The following is a 20,938-nucleotide window of genomic DNA, read 5'->3' as shown; positions in this document are numbered from 1 at the left end:
AAATTTACCATATAAGAATACATACAAAGTAGTAAGATACACAATCCTTTGCATAAAATGAAGAAATTTGTTGATACACAGAACATGGAGTACATCTGCATTATCAGCATTCTGCTTGTAACAATGAGTGAATAATAGAGTTCTTTCTTCAATTTTCCATGAATAGACATATGAATATATTGGTCTCATTTCCATGATCACAAAGAGCAACCCTTCTGTCAAATGCTCATCATTAATTAAAGGAACTCCTTCCATTGTAAATAAAAAGTTCATGCAGGCATACTATGTGCAAGTCTCGCATCAAACCATTCCATGCCTTGAGTTCTGTTACTTGCAATCAACTCTTGTAAGCACAACATACAGATACATGACTTGGATTGTCATAACCTGTTGCTGCATTGCTGAAGTTGTGGTCCCCAAGCCCTAAAAACTCATATTTCTAAATCCTCATTCATTTATATTTACACAATAAACACAAGGGAAGAGGCATTTATGATAAGATAAACATATATAAATGGTGTATGCGAGGAAGGCATGCAAGGACAAATGGAGAAACTTTTGCCAACGCCATCTCCCTTAATGTTCCCAGAAGGAAAGGACGTCCGAGATAGACAAACACATCAGTATGACAGTAACAACTTCCTAACCACTGGAATACTAATGAAATATTCCTTTTCATATAATGGTTGGGTAAAGAATACACAAATCTAGTTAAACTTTATTCAGAACCAAACGAAAATTAAGAGCAATTAAACTGAAAATGCAGAATTCTTCGCAAACCCATAGATTCATGTTTTTAATTAAAATAAGAGCATACTAAGGATTTAGTTTTTGTTTATCTTTATATTTAGGAACACAACAGTTATTCTCTCAAGGGAAAAGCAGTCACTCCTGTAAAACCCCAATACACTAACTAAAACTCCCATTGCTCTAAAAGTAATAAAAATCTAAAAAGCTATCAACAAGAGTGACAATTTTTCTCTGAACAGAACATAAAGACTAGAGAATGTTTTTAAGTAATTACATGCACGTAGGTAACATATCAAGTTGAAATTAATGATTCATGGTATTTACAAAACTTTTATATAAAAAAAATAGTGAACTAACCTTGGGCATAACACCCAAAATGGTAAAATACAATCTATAGTTAATATCACAATTATATTCCACATGAACACTGCATTAAGGCACTTGCTATGCAATTATGGAATGACTTTAAAATTGTAAAACAAAATTACATCATGGGGCCACACGATCCATGGAAGAACTTTGTCCAGGTCAAAATCTACCAGTACAAGCAGGAAATAATATAATGAATGCAACAGTGACTTGGGAGTTCAGTGAAGTGTTTATAAATAAACAAAATTTTCAATTAAGACTGAATTCTTTGTCATCTAAACTCCAAACAAAGTAGTGCAGATTTCCTGCCTGAATACCAATTCTGAAACCAATGGACTAATCTATGAAAATTCAAATGTATACCAGCTTGATTGTAAACTGTTTATCCTTACAAGAAAAATCTTTAACACTTTAAACATAAAATATGATATAAAATTCAAATGATACAGCTGCACCTGGCACAAAGAATCACACAATGAACACAGGCACACAGGCCACTGGAAATGTAATGTCATTGAACTATAGTACCAATATTTTCAACAAAGCTCACAGAGTCTGAATAAACTACCACAATTTCAGTTAAGCATCATGATGCCATCAAATCTGAGCAATAACGCAAGCAGAACTCTGAAAAACCTGCAATATTTGTACTTGTGTATTCTGTTTCAGAGTTCACACATAAATCACATCACCTTAGATGATACACACATTCAGCCATAGCCAATTCCCCTTTCAAATAATCTGAGACATTTTATCGCCTAAAGGCAAGTCAGAAAGCTGCTGAAATATACAGGCAGATAATCTTAGCATGTAGCAAATGAAGTGACTTTTTCACACTATGTCAAGACAAACACAAGATGCCAAGCAGATACATGGTAATAGTGACAGCAAAGTAACACTTTACAATATTCATATTGGATCAATATTCTGAGAAAACTTTTTAAAATTGGCAGTAAACAGTTCTGGGTTTAATATCTCAGCAATGTTAATATTTCAGAATTTTAAACCACTACACTAAAGCTGACCACTACTCCATGGCTCTGGGTTGTCAGACACATCTATGAATCGACATCGACAAAACTGGTGGTGTGTAAAGCCCCAATCTAAAAAGCTAAATCTTAAGAAATTAAAAACTTTCCACCCACCAGACATGTCACATTTCGTTACTAAACAAACCTGTTCATACAGGCAAGCCTATTACAAATAATGAAACATTATCAAGTCCAAAAATGGTTATGTACTAATTCTTGTATGTGCAGAAATGTAATAAAATAAAATTATCTTTGTGTAAGTTATAATTTACAGATACCATCATTAACAAACAAGATGGAACAAAAACTGTTGATTGAAACTGTAATTGTATGTCAATGGAAAGTGAAATCATTAGAAAATGTTGCTGCAAAATTTAGTAGAAATTCTTATCTAAAACTGCCACTTTCAGTTAACTTTAAAAAAGAAATCTACAAAACATCATTAATGATATTTCATAAACAAAAATATTTGATTTTGAACTACAAATTATGGCCAATTAATGAGGTAAAATACATTGTATAAACTTCCTTAAGTGGTTACATTAACAGTTCGTCATTCACCCTTAGTTACTACAAGATAATGAAGTCCATGATAAATCAGTATAAATACACCCTGATCTCAAATTCTGTCAAAACTAGAGCACTATCATTAAATATAATCCCCAGTCAAATCTTCCAACTCCCCATAATTCTTTCTGTCATATTCTTTACATTACTCCCATGCTGATGCCGCCTCTCTGATGGCAGATGTACAATCTACTCCACTTGTCACACCACCAAGACCACCAAAGAAGAATGGCTTTTTTGCTGCCAGATCTGTAAATAAAGTTTCAAAATAACAGCAGCAGGAACAAAAAAATGAAGCTGACACTGATGTATGGAAAGCAATCAACCCAACTTGTCTCTTTAAAAAACAAAATACAAATTAATAATCAACATTGTAAAAAGGAGAAATTAACAAATAGTAATAGGAAAATGCATCATTTTCACATATAACAAAATGAAAACAAGACCTTATGTAACTTACCTTTTATTGCCATAAGAATGCGCTTTCGATGTCCAAATATCTTTATGCCCAGTTCCTTAAGATCTGTGTCATCAAGAGTCAGGAACATGCTTAGATCAACCTCTTGTGCTGCAAATACATCTGAGAAAAATAAAAAATACTTAAAAATCATATGCAATACAAAAATTAACATTTGCATCATTCATGTTACTTCCCAAAAGGCTCACATTATCAATACAAGTTGTCAACCTCCTTTAATGCTCCTTAAAATCTCTCGGCTATCACTAACCCTACCAATATCCAGGTTGGCAGTACTAGTAATATACCTCCCTGGTTGGTGGCTGCCTACCAACTACTACCTACAATCAAAATTCACAAATTAATTAGACATCAGGAAATGTTCTCTACCATCTGCTGATCCACTAATCTTTTCTGTTTCTACACCAATAATTTACTCTTACCTTCCACTCAATAAAATGCAAGTCAAAGTCTCCAACCCATATAATTACTGGATCTGATCTCTCCAATCCCCTCAATATTAAAATTTCTTTTAAAGTCACTTACATTAGATTTCAGTGGTATTATTGATATACTCAATTAATTCATATCTACTACAAACCATCTTTATCTGCTTTCTAGCTTATCATGGATATATATTCCCATATTTCTTTTCCTTTTTTTAAAGTTGAAGGCTCCAGTCATGGACTTTATGGCCAAGCTTAAAGTGAATTATAAATAAGTTAATGAAGAAAATGAAGAGACATTTAAAAGTATTTACAAATTCGAAAGTAGTGAGTAATTGTTGTTGGGAAAGACACGAGACTGTATTGAATTCCAAGCCTTCGCAGTGTATGGAAAGAAAAATGCCAACAAAACGGCCAACCCTTGAGGAGCCAGTGGCCAAACAATAATCATATAACACAGCAGCTGGCAGCGTATTGTGTGATCTAACTTGTGGTGATGGCATAAGCAGCCTGCTCTGTCTATCTATCTATATCTCTGACAACTGTTCCCTTTGAAATGCCCACAAGGAGGGTGGCCACAAAAAATGTCTCTCCATTACTTGTGAACTCCAGCCAGATCTCAGGAGCTAAAGTCAAAGTCGTACCATACAAGAGGGAAAGTGAAACATCCTGGCACTGTGGGGAAAATGAGTCAAGTTTTGAAGTATGCCTCAGGAAGTTAATAAGTTGGACTACTTATGACTAAAGTCTGTCAAGTAAGGATGCAGAGCTAGAACCACCCAAGCTGTGAAAGCAGTACCTTGAGGGACACTGCTGTTGACAGAGAAAGGGTAAGAGGCTGATACACAAACAACCACATAGACAGATCAGCCATATAGGAAGCTGGATACGAGAGAACAAAGTTAGGGAGGGAAGCCAAAACAGGGGATATTCGAGATGAGAACCTGATGTCACATCCTGTCAAAAGCTTGGATATATCAAGGGCGATTACCAAGGATTCCCCAAAATTTTTCAGGGATGATGATCAGACATTATCAAGATATGAGAGAATATCACCACTGGATCTTGCCTTACAGAAGCCATACTAGAGATCAGAGAGAACGTGGAGAGATTCGAGATGTCTGAGGATATGAGAGTTGAGGAGGGACTGAAAGACTTCATAAACAGTAGAAGTCCAAGCACTCTTCTCCGGGATGGGTTGTACCAAAGCGTGTTTCCAAAAAATAAGAGCTCTGTTTTTTAAACAGAAATAGAACAGATGAGCATGCAACTGGACAAGCTCAGAGGCACACACTTTCAGTACACATGGTGGATGCCCTCAGGTCTATAATCTCTGCAAGATTATAAGGAGGGGCATACAATTAGTAAGAGGAGCATCCGTAGGTGAAGGAATTACATCATAGAGTTTGAGGAGAAATGAGAATGAATGAGTGTTACTTTATCTAATGAGAGACAGCTATAGCACCATTAGAATGGAAAAGTGAAGAAAAGGTAGAGCTACAAAAGTTGTTCTTGATGCCCTTAGCTAAAGACAAAAGAGACCAATTGGTGGATGAACAAATTTTACTCTATTGATTTTGTAAAATCAAGGAAATGTGTCCATTCTCTATCCTTACATTAGTTTCATATAGACCAACTGAGTGAATTAATGGTTATATTTTTGTACTTTCAATTGGTACATAATCCATGCTTGCCTTCATTTACAATTTTCCAGCAGACAAGATGGACCATAACACATCTTTTCACTCCTTCATGTATCCTAATTATATGCACTATTAGGATAACTTGCCAATATGGTTTGCTTCACTATCAATTTGGATTTGCTTTACACGCTATTTTGTGCATATCTGCTAATTGGATTGATACATCTTTGCCAACAGTATCACGAAAGGTTTTCCCATCAATAGCTGTCTATTTAGAAATATAAGTAGAATTCCATCAGGCCATGGTTATTTTCTCTGATAAAATGCTTTAACTATACCCTTTTCTGATAAAAATTCTATCTACAGGCATGCTGATAAATATTATATATCTATTTATTTCTCGGTGAATGTAGGTTTGCGGCAGGGGTGTGTGATGTCTCCATGGTTGTTTAATTTGTTTATGGATGGGGTTGTTAGGGAGGTGAATGCAAGAGTTTTGGAAAGAGGGGCAAGTATGAAGTCTGTTGTGAATGAGAGAGCTTGGGAAGTGAGTCAGTTGTTGTTCGCTGATGATACAGCCCTGGTGGCTGATTCATGTGAGAAACTGCAGAAGCTGGTGACTGAGTTTGGTAAAGTGTGTGAAAGATGAAAGTTAAGAGTAAATGTGAATAAGAGCAAGGTTATTAGGTACAGTAGGGTTGAGGGTCAAGTCATTTGGGAGGTAAGTTTGAATGGAGAAAAACTGGAGGAAGTAAAGTGTTTTAGATATCTGGGAGTGGATCTGGCAGTGGATGGAACCATGGAAGCGGAAGTGAATCGTAGGGTGGGGGAGGGGGCGAAAATCCTGGGAGCCTTGAAGAATGTGTGGAAGTCGAGAACATTATCTCGGAAAGCAAAAATGGGTATGTTTGAAGGAATAGTGGTTCCAACTATGTTGTATGGTTGCAAGGCGTGGGCTATGGATAGAGTTGTGCGCAGGAGGATGGATGTGCTGGAAATGAGATGTTTGAGGACAATGTGTGGTGTGAGGTGGTTTGATCGAGTAAGTAATGTAAGGGTAAAAGAGATGTGTGGAAATAAAAAGAGTGTGGTTGAGAGAGCAGAAGAGGGTGTTTTGAAATGGTTTGGGCACATGGAGAGAATGAGTGAGGAAAGATTGACCAAGAGGATATATGTGTCGGAGGTGGAGGGAACGAGGAGAAGTGGGAGACCAAATTGGAGGTGGAAAGATGGAGTGAAAAGGATTTTGTGTGATCGGGGCCTGAACATGCAGGAGGGTGAAAGGAGGGCAAGGAATAGAGTGAATTGGATCGGTGGTATACCGGGGTTGACGTGCTGTCAGTGGATTGAATCAGGGCATGTGAAGCGTCTGGGGTAAACCATGGAAAGTTGAGTGGGGCCTGGACGTGGAAAGGGAGCTGTGGTTTCGGGCATTATTGCATGACAGCTAGAGACTGAGTGTGAACGAATGGGGCCTTTGTTGTCTTTTCCTAGTGCTACCTCGCACACATGATGGGGGAGGGGGATGGTATTCCATGTGTGGCGAGGTGGCGATGGGAATGAATAAAGGCAGACAGTGTGAATTGTGTGCATGGGTATATATATATATGTCTGTGTGTGTATATATATGTGTACATTGAGATGTATAGGTATGTATATTTGCGTGTGTGGACGTGTATGTATATACATTGTGTATGGGGGTGGGTTGGGCCATTTCTTTCGTCTGTTTCCTTGCGCTACCTCGCAAACGCGGGAGACAGCAACAAAGCAAAATAAATATAAATAAAATATTATCATGCTTAATCGCTGTTTCCCGTTTCAGCAAGGTAGCACCAGGAAACAGAAGAAGAATGGCCTATCCACTCATATATATATATATATATATATATATATATATATATATATATATTATCCCTGGGGATAGGGGAGAAAGAATACTTCCCACGTATTCCCTGCGTGTCGTAGAAGGCGCCTAAAAGGGAAGGGAGCGGGGGGCTGGAAATCCTCCCCTCTCGTTTTTTTTTTTAATTTTCCAAAAGAAGGAACAGAGAAGGGGGCCAGGTGAGGATATTCCCTCAAAGGCCCAGTCCTCTGTTCTTAACGCTACCTCGCTATCGCGGGAAATGGCGAATAGTATGAAAAAAAAAAAAAAACATATATATATATATATATATATATATATATATATATATATATATATATATATTACACCAACAGAGACAGACTCTCTCTCTCTCTCTCTCTCTCTCTCTCTATCTATCTATATCCTATCTCTCTCTCTCTCTCTCTCTCTCTCTCTCTCTCTCTCTCTCTCTCTCTATCTATCTATCTATCTATCTATATCCTATATCTCTCTCTCTGACTGACTCTTTTTCTCTAAAATGAAGACCAAGTGATCAAAAGTTACATTGCTTCCATTCTTAGGCCTTTTCTCCACATTACTATATATTTTCCCCTTACATAAATGACCATCAAAGTCGTGGGTGTTGTATATGTGTATATGTATGTATATATATATATATATATATATATATATATATATATATATATATATATATATATATATATACTCCCACGATCTCTTGCCTTTACCATCATTTCATGAATCATGTACATAAAAGTTCTTCACCTTCATTAATATTTTTTTTTTTTTTTTTTTTTTTTTTTTATACTTTGTCGCTGTCTCCCGCGTCTGCGAGGTAGCGCAAGGAAACAGACGAAAGAAATGGCCCAACCCCCCCCCCCCCATACACATGTACATACACATGTCCACACACGTGTATACATACCTACACAGCTTTCCATGGTCCACCCCAGACGCCTCACATGCCTTGATTCACTCCACTGACAGCACGTCAACCCCTGTATACCACATCGCTCCAATTCACTCTATTCCTTGCCCTCCTTTCACCCTCCTGCATGTCAGGCCCCGATCACACAAAATCTTTTTCACTCCATCTATCCACCTCCAATTTGGTCTCCCTCTTCTCCTCGTTCCCTCCACCTCCGACACATATATCCTCTTGGTCAATCTCTCCTCACTCATTCTCTCCATGTGCCCAAACCATTTCAAAACACCCTCTTCTGCTCTCTCAACCACGCTCTTTTTATTTCCACACATCTCTCTTACCCTTACGTTACTTACTCGATCAAACCACCTCACACCACACATTGTCCTCAAACATCTCATTTCCAGCACATCCATCCTCCTGCGCACAACTCTATCCATAGCCCACGCCTCGCAACCATACAACATTGTTGGAACCACTATTCCCTCAAACATACCCATTTTTCGCTTTCCGAGATAATGTTCTCGACTTCCACACATTTTTCAAGGCTCCCAAAATTTTCGCCCCCTCCCCCACCCTATGATCCACTTCCGCTTCCATGGTTCCATCCGCTGACAGATCCACTCCCAGATATCTAAAACACTTCACTTCCTCCAGTTTTTCTCCATTCAAACTTACCTCCCAATTGACTTGACCCTCAACCCTACTGTACCTAATAACCTTGCTCTTATTCACATTTACTCTTAACTTTCTTCTTCCACACACTTTACCAAACTCAGTCACCAGCTTCTGCAGTTTCTCACATGAATCAGCCACCAGCGCTGTATCATCAGCGAACAACAACTGACTCACTTCCCAGGCTCTCTCATCCCCAACAGACTTCATACTTGCCCCTCTTTCCAGGACTCTTGCATTCACCTCCCTAACAACCCCATCCATAAACAAATTAAACAACCATGGAGACATCACACACCCCTGCCGCAAACCTACATTCACTGAGAACCAATCACTTTCCTCTCTTCCTACACGTACACATGCCTTACATCCTCGATAAAAACTTTTCACTGCTTCTAACAACTTGCCTCCCACACCATATATTCTTAATACCTTCCACAGAGCATCTCTATCAACTCTATCATATGCCTTCTCCAGATCCATAAATGCTACATACAAATCCATTTGCTTTTCTAAGTATTTCTCACATACATTCTTCAAAGCAAACACCTGATCCACACATCCTCTACCACTTCTGAAACCGCACTGCTCTTCCCCAATCTGATGCTCTGTACATGCCTTCACCCTCTCAATCAATACCCTCCCATATAATTTACCAGGAATACTCAACAAACTTATACCTCTGTAATTTGAGCACTCACTCTTATCCCCTTTGCCTTTGTACAATGGCACTATGCACGCATTCCGCCAATCCTCAGGCACCTCACCATGAGTCATACATACATTAAATAACCTTACCAACCAGTCAACAATACAGTCACCCCCTTTTTTAATAAATTCCACTGCAATACCATCCAAACCTGCTGCCTTGCCGGCTTTCATCTTCCGCAAAGCTTTTACTACCTCTTCTCTGTTTACCAAATCATTTTCCCTAACCCTCTCACTTTGCACACCACCTCGACCAAAACACCCTATATCTGCCACTCTGTCATCAGACACATTCAACAAACCTTCAAAATACTCATTCCATCTCCTTCTCACATCACCACTACTTGTTATCACCTCCCCATTTACGCCCTTCACTGAAGTTCCCATTTGCTCCCTTGTCTTATATATTATCCCTGGGGATAGGGGAGAAAGAATGCTTCCCACGTATTCCCTGCGTGTCGTAGAAGGCGACTAAAAGGGGAGGGAGCGGGTGGCTGGAAATCCTCCCCTTTCTTGTTTTTTTTTTTAATTTTCTAAAAGAAGGAACAGAGAAGGGGGTCAGGTGAGGATATTCCCTCTAAGGCCCAGTTCTCTGTTCTTAACGCTACCTCGCTAACGCGGGAAATGGCAAATAGTATAAAAAAAAAAAAAAAAAAATATATATATATATATATATATATATATATATATATATATATATATATATATATATATATATATAAATTATATGGGAGGGTATTGATTGAGAGGGTGAAGGCATGTACAGAGCATCAGATTGGGGAAGAACAGTGCGGTTTCAGAAGTGGTAGAGGATGTGTGGATCAGGTGTTTGCTTTGAAGAATGTATGTGAGAAATACTTAGAAAAGCAAATGGATTTGTATGTAGCATTTATGGATCTGGAGAAGGCATATGATAGAGTTGATAGAGATGCTCTGTGGAAGGTATTAAGAATATATGGTGTGGGAGGCAAGTTGTTAGAAGCAGTGAAAAGTTTTTATCGAGGATGTAAGGCATGTGTACGTGTAGGAAGAGAGGAAAGTGATTGGTTCTCAGTGAATGTAGGTTTGCGGCAGGGGTGTGTGATGTCTCCATGGTTGTTTAATTTGTTTATGGATGGGGTTGTAAGGGAGGTAAATGCAAGAGTCCTGGAAAGAGGGGCAAGTATGAAGTCTGTTGGGGATGAGAGAGCTTGGGAAGTGAGTCAGTTGTTGTTCGCTGATGATACAGCGCTGGTGGCTGATTCATGTGAGAAACTGCAGAAGCTGGTGACTGAGTTTGGTAAAGTGTGTGGAAGAAGAAAGTTGAGAGTAAATGTGAATAAGAGCAAGGTTATTAGGTACAGTAGGGGTGAGGGTCAAGTCAATTGGGAGGTGAGTTTGAATGGAGAAAAACTGGAGGAAGTGAAGTGTTTTAGATATCTGGGAGTGGATCTGTCAGCGGATGGAACCATGGAAGCGGAAGTGGATCATAGGGTGGGGGAGGGGGCGAAAATTTTGGGAGCCTTGAAAAATGTGTGGAAGTCGAGAACATTATCTCAGAAAGCAAAAATGGGTATGTTTGAGGGAATAGTGGTTCCAACAATGTTGTATGGTTGCGAGGCGTGGGCTATGGATAGATTTGTGCGTAGGAGGATGGATGTGCTGGAAATGAGATGTTTGAGGACAATGTGTGGTGTGAGGTGGTTTGATCGAGTAAGTAACGTAAGGGTAAGAGAGATGTGTGGAAATAAAAAGAGCGTGGTTGAGAGAGCAGAAGAGGGTGTTTTGAAATGGTTTGGGCACATGGAGAGAATGAGTGAGGAGAGATTGACCAAGAGGATATATGTGTCGGAGGTGGAGGGAACGAGGAGAAGAGGGAGACCAAATTGGAGGTGGAAAGATGGAGTGAAAAAGATTTTGTGTGATCGGGGCCTGAACATGCAGGAGGGTGAAAGGAGGGCAAGAAATAGAGTGAATTGGAGTCATGTGGTATACAGGGGTTGACGTGCTGTCAGTGGATTGAAGCAAGGCATGTGAAGCGTCTGGGGTAAACCATGGAAAGCTGTGTAGGTATGTATATTTGCGTGTGTGGACGTGTATATGTACATGTGTATGGGGGGGGGGGTTGGGCCATTTCTTTCGTCTGTTTCCTTGCGCTACCTCGCAAACGCGGGAGACAGCGACAAAGTATAAAAAAAAAAAAAAAAAAAAAAAAATATATATATATATATATATATATATATACATATATATATCGAGGATGTAAGGCATGTGTACGTGTAGGAAGAGAGGAAAGTGATTGGTTCTCAGTGAATGTAGGTTTGCGGCAGGGGTGTGTGATGTCTCCATGGTTGTTTAATTTGTTTATGGATGGGGTTGTTAGGGAGGTAAATGCAAGAGTCCTGGAAAGAGGGGCAAGTATGAAGTCTGTTGGGGATGAGAGAGCTTGGGAAGTGAGTCAGTTGTTGTTCGCTGATGATACAGCGCTGGTGGCTGATTCATGTGAGAAACTGCAGAAGCTGGTGACTGAGTTTGGTAAAGTGTGTGGAAGAAGAAAGTTGAGTAAATGTGAATAAGAGCAAGGTTATTAGGTACAGTAGGGTTGAGGGTCAAGTCAATTGGGAGGTGAGTTTGAATGGAGAAAAACTGGAGGAAGTGAAGTGTTTTAGATATCTGGGAGTGGATCTGTCAGCGGATGGAACCATGGAAGCGGAAGTGGATCATAGGGTGGGGGAGGGGGCGAAAATTTTGGGAGCCTTGAAAAATGTGTGGAAGTCGAGAACATTATCTCGGAAAGCAAAAATGGGTATGTTTGAAGGAATAGTGGTTCCAACAATGTTGTATGGTTGCGAGGCGTGGGCTATGGATAGAGTTGTGCGCAGGAGGATGGATGTGCTGGAAATGAGATGTTTGAGGACAATGTGTGGTGTGAGGTGGTTTGATCGAGTAAGTAACGTAAGGGTAAGAGAGATGTGTGGAAATAAAAAGAGCGTGGTTGAGAGAGCAGAAGAGGGTGTTTTAAAATGGTTTGGGCACATGGAGAGAATGAGTGAGGAAAGATTGACCAAGAGGATATATGTGTCGGAGGTGGAGGGAACGAGGAGAAGAGGGAGACCAAATTGGAGGTGGAAAGATGGAGTGAAAAAGATTTTGTGTGATCGGGGCCTGAACATGCAGGAGGGTGAAAGGAGGGCAAGGAATAGAGTGAATTGGAGCGATGTGGTATACAGGGGTTGACGTGCTGTCAGTGGATTGAATCAAGGCATGTGAAGCGTCTGGGGTAAACCATGGAAAGCTGTGTAGGTATGTATATTTGCGTGTGTGGACGTGTGTATGTACATGTGTATGGGGGGGGGCGGTTGGGCCATTTCTTTCGTCTGTTTCCTTGCGCTACCTCACAGACGCGGGAGACAGCGACAGAGTATAAAAAAAAAAAAAAAAAAAATATATATATATATATATATATATATATATATATATATATACTTCCCTGAGGGATAGGGGAGAAAGAATACTTCCCACGTATTCCCTGCGTGTCGTAGAAGGCGACTAAAAGGGGAGAGAGCGGGGGGCTGGAAATCCTCCCCTCTCACTTTTTTTTTTAATTTTCCAAAAGAGGGAACAGAGAAGGGGCCCAGGTGAGGATATTCCCTCAAGGGCCCAGTCCTCTGTTCTCAACGCTACCTCGCTAATGCGGGAAATGGCGAATAGTATGAAAGAAAGAAAAGAAAGAATATATATATATATATATATATTATATATTTATTTATTTATTTATTTTGCTTTGTCGCTGTCTCCCGCATTAGCGAGGTAGCGCAAGGAAACAGACGAAAGAATGGCCCAACCCGCCCACATACACATGTATATACATACATGTCCACCGATGCACAATATACTTACCTATACATCTCAATGTACACATATATATACACACCAAGACATATACATATATACACATGTACATAATTCATAGTCCGCCTTTATTTGTTCCCATCGCCACCTCGCCACACATGGAATAACAACCCCCTCTGCCCTCATGTGTGCAAGGTAGCGCTAGGAAAAACACCAAAGGCCCCATTCGTTCACACTCATTCTCTAGCTGTCATGTAATAATGCACCAAAACCACAGCTCCCTTTCCACATCCAGGCCCCACACACTTTGCATGGTTTACCCCAGACGCTTCACATGCCCTGGTTCAATCCACTGACAGCACATCGACCCCAGTATACCACATCGTTCCAATTCACTCTATTCCTTGCACGCCTTTCACCCTCCTGCATGTTCAGGCCCCGATCACTCAAAATCTTTTTCACTCCATCTTTCCACCTCCAATTTGTTCTCCCACTTCTCCTCATTCCCTCCACCTCCACATATATCCTCTTGGTCAATCTTTCCCCACTCATTCTCTCCATGTGACCACACCATTTCAAAACACCCTCTTCTGCTCTCTCAACCACACTCTTTTTATTTCCACACATCTCTCTCACCCTTACATTACTTACTCGATCAAACCACCTCACACCACATATTGTCCTCAAACATCTCATTTCCAGCACATCCACCCTCCTGCGCACAACTCTATCCATAGCCCACGCCTCGCAACCATACAACATTGTTGGAACCACTATTCCTTCAAACATACCCATTTTTGCTTTCCGAGATAATGTTCTCGACTTCCAAACATTCTTCAAGGCTCCCAGAATTTTCGCCCCTTCCCCCACCCTATGATTCACTTCCGCTTCCATGGTTCCATCCACTGCCAGATCCACTCCCAGATATCTAAAACACTTCACTTCCTCCAGTTTTTCTCCATTCAAACTTACCTCCCAATTGACTTGACCCTCAACCCTACTGTACCTAATAACCTTGCTCTTATTCACATTTACTCTCAACTTTCTTCTTTCACACACTTTACCAAACTCAGTCACCAGCTTCTGCAGTTTCTTACATGAATCAGCCACCAGCACTGTATCATCAGCGAACAACAACTGACTCACTTCCGAAGCTCTCTCATTCACAACAGACTTCATACTTGCCCCTCTTTCCAAAACTCTTGCATTCACCTCCCTAACAACCCCATCCATAAACAAATTAAACAACCATGGAGACATCACACACCCCTGCCGCAAACCTACATTCACTGAGAACCAATCACTTTCCTCTCTTCCTACACGAACACATGCCTTACATCCTCGATAAAAACTTTTCACTGCTTCTAACAACTTGCCTCCACCACTTCTGAAACCACACTGCTCTTCCCCAATCTGACGCTCTGTACATGCCTTCACCCTCTCAATCAATACCCTCCCATATAATTTACCAGGAATACTCAACAAATTTATACCTCTGTAATTTGAGCACTCACTCTTATCCCCTTTGCCTTTGTACAGTGGCACTATGCAAGCATTCCGCCAATCCTCAGGCACCTCACCATGAGTCATACATACATTAAATAACCTTACCAACCAGTCAACAATACAGTCACCCCCTTTTTTAATAAATTCCACTGCAATACCATCCAAACCTGCTGCCTTGCCGGCTTTCATCTTCCGCAAAGCTTTCACTACCTCTTCTCTGTTTACCAAACCATTTTCCCTAACCCTCTCACTTTGCACACCACCTCGACCAAAACACCCTATATCTGCCACTCTATCATCAAACACATTCAACAAACCTTCAAAATACTCACTCCATCTCCTTCTCACATCACCACTACTTGTTATCACCTCCCCATTTGCGCCCTTCACTGAAGTTCCCATTTGCTCCCTTGTCTTATGCACTTTTTTACCTCCTTCCAGAACATCTTTTTATTCTCCCTAAAATTTAATGATACTCTCTCACCCCAACTCTCATTTGCCCTTTTTTTCACCTCTTGCACCTTTCTCTTGACCTCCTGTCTCTTTCTTTTATACATCTCCCACTCAATTGCATTTTTTCCCTGCAAAAATCGTCCAAATGCCTCTCTCTTCTCTTTCACTAATACTCTTACTTCTTCATCCCACCACTCACTACCCTTTCTAATCAACCCACCTCCCACTCTTCTCATGCCACAAGCATCTTTTGCGCAATCCATCACCGATTCCCTAAATACATCCCATTCCTCCCCCACTCCCCTTACTTCCATTGTTCTCACCTTTTTCCATTCTGTACTCAGTCTCTCCTGGTACTTCCTCACACAGGTCTCCTTCCCAAGCTCACTTACTCTCACCACCCTCTTCACCCCAACATTCACTCTTCTTTTCTGAAAACCCATACAAATCTTCACCTTTGCCTCCACAAGATAATGATGAGACATCCCTCCAGTTGCACCTCTCAGCACATTAACATCCAAAAGTCTCTTTTGCACGCCTGTCAATTAACACGTAATCCAATAACGCTCTCTGGCCATCTCTCCTACTTACATAAGTATACTTATGTATATCTCGCTTTTTAAACCAGGTATTCCCAATCATCAGTCCTTTTTCAGCACATAAATCTACAAGCTCTTCACCATTTCCATTTACAACACTGAACACCCCATGTATACCAATTATTCCCTCAACTGCCACATTACTCACCTTTGCATTCAAATCACCCATCACTATAACCTGGTCTCGTGCATTAAAACCACTAACACACTCATTCAGCTGCTCCCAAAACACTTGCCTCTCATGATCTTTCTTCTCATGCCCAGGTGCATATGCACCAATAATCACCCACCTCTCTCCATCAACTTTCAGTTTTACCCATATTAATCGAGAATTTACTTTCTTACATTCTATCACATACTCCCACAACTCCTGTTTCAGGAGTATTGCTACTCCTTCCCTTGCTCTTGTCCTCTCACTAACCCCTGACTTTACTCCCCAGACATTCCCAAACCACTCTTCCCCTTTACCCTTGAGCTTCGTTTCACTCAGAGCCAAAACATCCAGGTTCCTTTCCTCAAACATACTACCTATCTCTCCTTTTTTCACATCTTGGTTACATCCACACACATTTAGGCACCCCACTCTGAGCCTTCGAGGAGGATGAGCACTCCCCGCGTGACTCCTTCTTCTGTTTCCCATTTTAGAAAGTTAATACAAGGAGGGGAGGATTTCTGGCCCCCCGCTCCTTTATATATCTGGGGATAGGGGAGAAAGAATACTTCCCACGTATTCCCTGCGTGTCGTAGAAGGCGACTAAAAGGGAAGGGAGCGGGGGGCTGGAAATCCTCCCCTCTCGTTTTTTTTTAATTTTCCAAAAGAAGGAACAGAGAAGGGGGCCAGGTGAGGATATTCCCTCAAAGGCCCAGTCCTCTGTTCTTAACGCTACCTCGCTATCGCGGGAAATGGCGAATAGTATGAAAAAAAAATAAAAATAAAAAAAAAATATATATATATATATATATATATATATATATATATATATATATATATATATATATAAATGCCCATATATATATTTATTTATTTATTTTGCTTTGTCGCTGTCTCCCGCATTTGCAAGGTAGTGCAAGGAAACAGACGAAAGAAATGGCCCAACCCACCCCCATACACATGTATATACATACACATCCACACATGCAAATATACATACCCATACATCTCAATGTACATGCATATATACACACACAGACACATACATATATACACATGCACACAATTCACACTGTCTGCCTTTATTCATTCCCATCGCCACCTCGCCACACATAAATGCATATATACAGCGACAAAGTATAAAAAAAAAAAGAAAAAAAAAGAAAAAAAAAAAAAACATATAAAAACACAGACATATACATATATACACATTTACATATACTGGCTTGCCTCTAATCCATTCCTGGTGCCACCCCATCCTACAGGAAATGGCATCACTGTCCCCCACTTCAGCGAGGTAGCACTAGGAAAACAGACATAAAAGGCCACATTTGTTCACACTCAGTATCTAGCTGTCATGTGTAATGCACTGAAATCAGAACTCCCTGTCCACATCCAGGACTTACAGGCCTTTCCATGGTTTACCCGACATTTCACATGCCTCGGTTCAGTCCAGTGACAGCACATATGTGTATACGTGTGTGCATACATGAGAAACAGCGATCAAGTATGAAAAATATATAGTCCCAACTGCAGAACTCTTGAGGTATGACAATATAGTTCCAACTGTTGGTCTGTAAAAGAAACTTACCTATATACTGCTCCAACTGTAGATCAGTAAGTATAGAAGTGATGTCTGAATGCTGGCTGGAATTGCAAGAACTTTCACGTGGTCGTGACAAGACACAATCCATAAAATTACTGGCCGAGAGACTAACATGAGGTCTGTGCAGAGTCAGGCCATTATCGGTATTGCCACCCATACTTGACCCTAGCTGTAATGGACAACCACATTATAAATAACAATGCCACCCACACTTAACCCTAGCTGTAATGGATAATTACTCTATAAATAACAACTGATAATCATATGAAAGGAATAACATGCAAACCTCTTCTGAACACAATGATCTTTATCTATTAGTAAGCTGATTTAAAGGTGATGTTCTTCCATCAAAACCACTATCTGAAGAGGGTAATACTGTATGAACAAAGATAGTAGTTACCCGTGTCATATGTGATGGGTAATGTAGGCTGGATAAGGCCTGACAAGATGAGAAATCTCCAGATGCACTGTCCTGCTGCTGCCACTCCCCCCAGTCATCCAATCCTCCCTTCTGAAATAAGGATAAACAAACAATACCAACCAGCTCTGAATGAAAACATCCAACCAAATTGAAAAAAAAAAACTATAAAATTGGTCTGGTTTCAGTGCATTCTAATTTGGCAAAGAGCAAAATCATATAGGGAAACAAAAAAATTACCTGAATTTGTATTGTGTGCAAAGGACCTAGAAAAGACTTAGAAATGCTAGAAAGTGCTCTGTACAGGGTTCCAAGAAAGACAGAGTCTCGGTCATTAGAATCCATAAACTGTGTCAATCGACAAAGTTTTCCACTTCAAAGTCCAGAAGGGAGTTTCTCCAAAGTTCCATGGTATCTAATGCAATTTCATCTTTTGCAAAGCTTCCACTACCTCTTCTCTTGTAACCTAACCATTCTCCCTGACCCTCTCACTTCGGACACCACCTCGACCAAAACACCCTATATCTACCACTCATCATCAAAAACGTTCAACAGACCTTCAAAATACTCACTTCACCTCCTTCTCACTTCATCACTACCTGTTATTACTTCCCCACTTTCCTGGGGATAAAGAATACTTCCCATATATTCCCCACTTGTCGTAGAAGGCGACTAAAGGGGTTGAGAGCAGGGGGCTGGAAACCCTCCCCTTCTTGTATTTTCAATTTCCAAAAAGGGAAACACAAGGAGTCAAATGGGGAGTGCTCATCCTCCTCGAAGGCTCACATTAAAGTGTCTGAATGTGTGTGGATGTAACCAAGATGAAAAAAAAAAGGAGAGATAGGTAGTATGTTTGAGGAAAGAAACTTGGATGTTCTGGCTCTGAGTGAAACGAAGCCCAAGGGTAAAGGTGAAGAGTGGTTTGGGAAACTCTTGCGGAGTAAAGTCAGGGACTGGTGGGAGGACAAGAGATAAGGAAGGAGTACCACTAACCCTGAAGCAGGAGTTGTGGGAGTATGTGATAGTTTAAGAAAGTAAATTCTAGATTGTTGAGGGTAAAACAAAGTGGAGAGAGAGATGGGTGATTATTGGTGCTTATGCACTTGGTCATGAGAAGAAAGATCATGAGAGGCAAGTGTTTTGGAAGCAGCCGAGTGAATGTGTCAGCAGCTTTGATGCACGAGACCAGGTTTTGGTGATGGGTGATTTAAATGCAAAGGTAAGTAATGTGGCAGTCGAGGGTAAAATTGGTGTACATGGTATATTCAGTTTTGTGAATGGACATGGTGAAGAGCTTGCGGATATGTGTGCTGAGAAAAGAATGGTGATCAGGAGTACCTGGTTTAAGAAGAGATATACACATAATTATACACATATGAGTATGAGAGATGGTCAAAGGGCATTATTGGATTACGTGTTAATTGATAGGAGTGTAAAAGAGAGACTTTTGGATGTTAATGTGCCGAGAGGGGCAGCTGGAGGGATGTCTGATCTATCTTGTGGAGGCGAAGGTGATGATTTGTAGAGGTTTTCAAAAAATAAGAGAGAATGGTAGGGAGAAGAGAGTGGTGAGAGTAAGTGTGCTTGGAAAGGAGACGTGTGTGAGAAAGTACCAGGAAAGACAGAGTAGAACGGCAAAAGGCGAGAGCAAATGACATGAGGCAAATGGGTAAGGAATGGGATGTATTTAGGGAAACAGTGATGGATTGTGCAAAAGCTGCATATGGCATGAAAAAGGTGGGAGGTGGGCAGATTTGAAAGGGCAGCACATGGTGGGAAGAAGTAAAGTTGTTTAAGAAGGAAAATTGAGAGGCATTTCAGTGATACTTGCAAGGAAGGAGTGCAGATGACTGGGAGATGTATAAAAGAAAGTGGCAGGAGGTCAAGAGGAAGGTGCAAGGGTTGAAAAAGAGGGCAAATGAGAGTTGGGGTGAGAGTATCATTAAATCTGAAGGAGAAATAAAAGATGTTTTGGAAGGAGGTAAATAATGTGCACAAGATAACAAATGGGAACATCAGTCGATAAGTATCTTAAGAAATTCAGAAAATAGAAAAAATAGAAAAAATCTCAAATGTCACACCATTAATGCACATTTCATATCACACTTGCTTTTGGAAGCATGGGGTATACTCGCTTTGTTTCAGTCTAAGTCTGCTTCAAGCTAGCATGCAGTCATATTGTAAACAGTGAATTGTGACTTTATTGCATCATAATTTTGCAATTCTTACAATCCAAACTGGCATCAAGTGCCAGAGGAGTTTAAAGAAAGTGTGTGAACTGCATCTTGGATTACTACATACTGTATCAAAAAATGCCCCACAGGTTACACTCTCAATATTACGGACTTCCGGTATTAAAGGACACCCCTCCCCTCAATTAGACCACTAAATTGAGGATTTAATGTACATGTATGTGTACAAGTGTGTGCATACAAGTATGCGAGTGGATGGGCCTTTCTTCATCTGTTTCCTGGTGCTACCTCACAAATGTGAGATATGGCAATCAAGTATGAAAAAATAATACTGGGGATAGGGGAGAAAGAACACTGCCAATGTGTTCCCTGCATGTCATTGAAGGCAACTAAAAGGGGTGGGAGTGGGAAGCTTCAAATCCTCCCCTCTTGTTTTAGTTTTCCTGAAGGAGGAACAGAGGAGGGTCAAGTGAGGAATTTTTCCCTCTACATCTCAGTCATCTGTATTCCCTGCATGTCACTGAAGGCGACTAAAAGGGTGGGAGTGGGGGCTTCAAATCCTCCCCTATTGTTTTACTTTTCGTGAAGGAAGAACAGAGGAGGAGGGCCAAGTGAGGATTTTTCCCTCTAAGTCTCAGTCATCTGTTTTTGATGCTATCTCAATGATGCAGGGTATGGCAAATATGTATTAGGAAAAAAATAATAATTCTAATATTTACAATAATCTTTATCAGTAATTATATATTG

The 20,938-nt window shown here is 40.4% G+C and overlaps 1 protein-coding gene across 7 annotated transcripts in view; it reads right to left on the bottom strand.

Moving 5' to 3' along the window:
- Positions 1-706: 706 nt before the first annotated feature.
- BicC (protein bicaudal C) overlaps positions 707-20,938 on the bottom strand; it is a 95,988-nt gene continuing 75,756 nt past the window's right edge. For 6 of the 7 annotated variants that reach the window (XM_071682167.1, XM_071682164.1, XM_071682165.1 and 3 more), the window contains 4 exons: positions 17,982-18,092; positions 17,567-17,750; positions 3,178-3,297; positions 707-2,966 (listed from right to left, as the gene is read on the bottom strand). In XM_071682167.1, coding sequence (XP_071538268.1) covers positions 2,863-2,966; positions 3,178-3,297; positions 17,567-17,750; positions 17,982-18,092 — 519 coding nt within the window. In that variant the 3' untranslated portion in view covers positions 707-2,862. The remainder of the gene's footprint in view (positions 2,967-3,177; positions 3,298-17,566; positions 17,751-17,981; positions 18,093-20,938) is intronic. The other variant, XM_071682166.1, reaches the window with a different exon arrangement.

This window comes from Panulirus ornatus, chromosome 34, assembly GCF_036320965.1.
Source record: "Panulirus ornatus isolate Po-2019 chromosome 34, ASM3632096v1, whole genome shotgun sequence".
NCBI lineage: Eukaryota > Metazoa > Arthropoda > Malacostraca > Decapoda > Palinuridae > Panulirus > Panulirus ornatus.
Note: the sequence above shows the minus strand (reverse complement) of the source record. Positions and strands in the feature narration are given on the sequence as shown.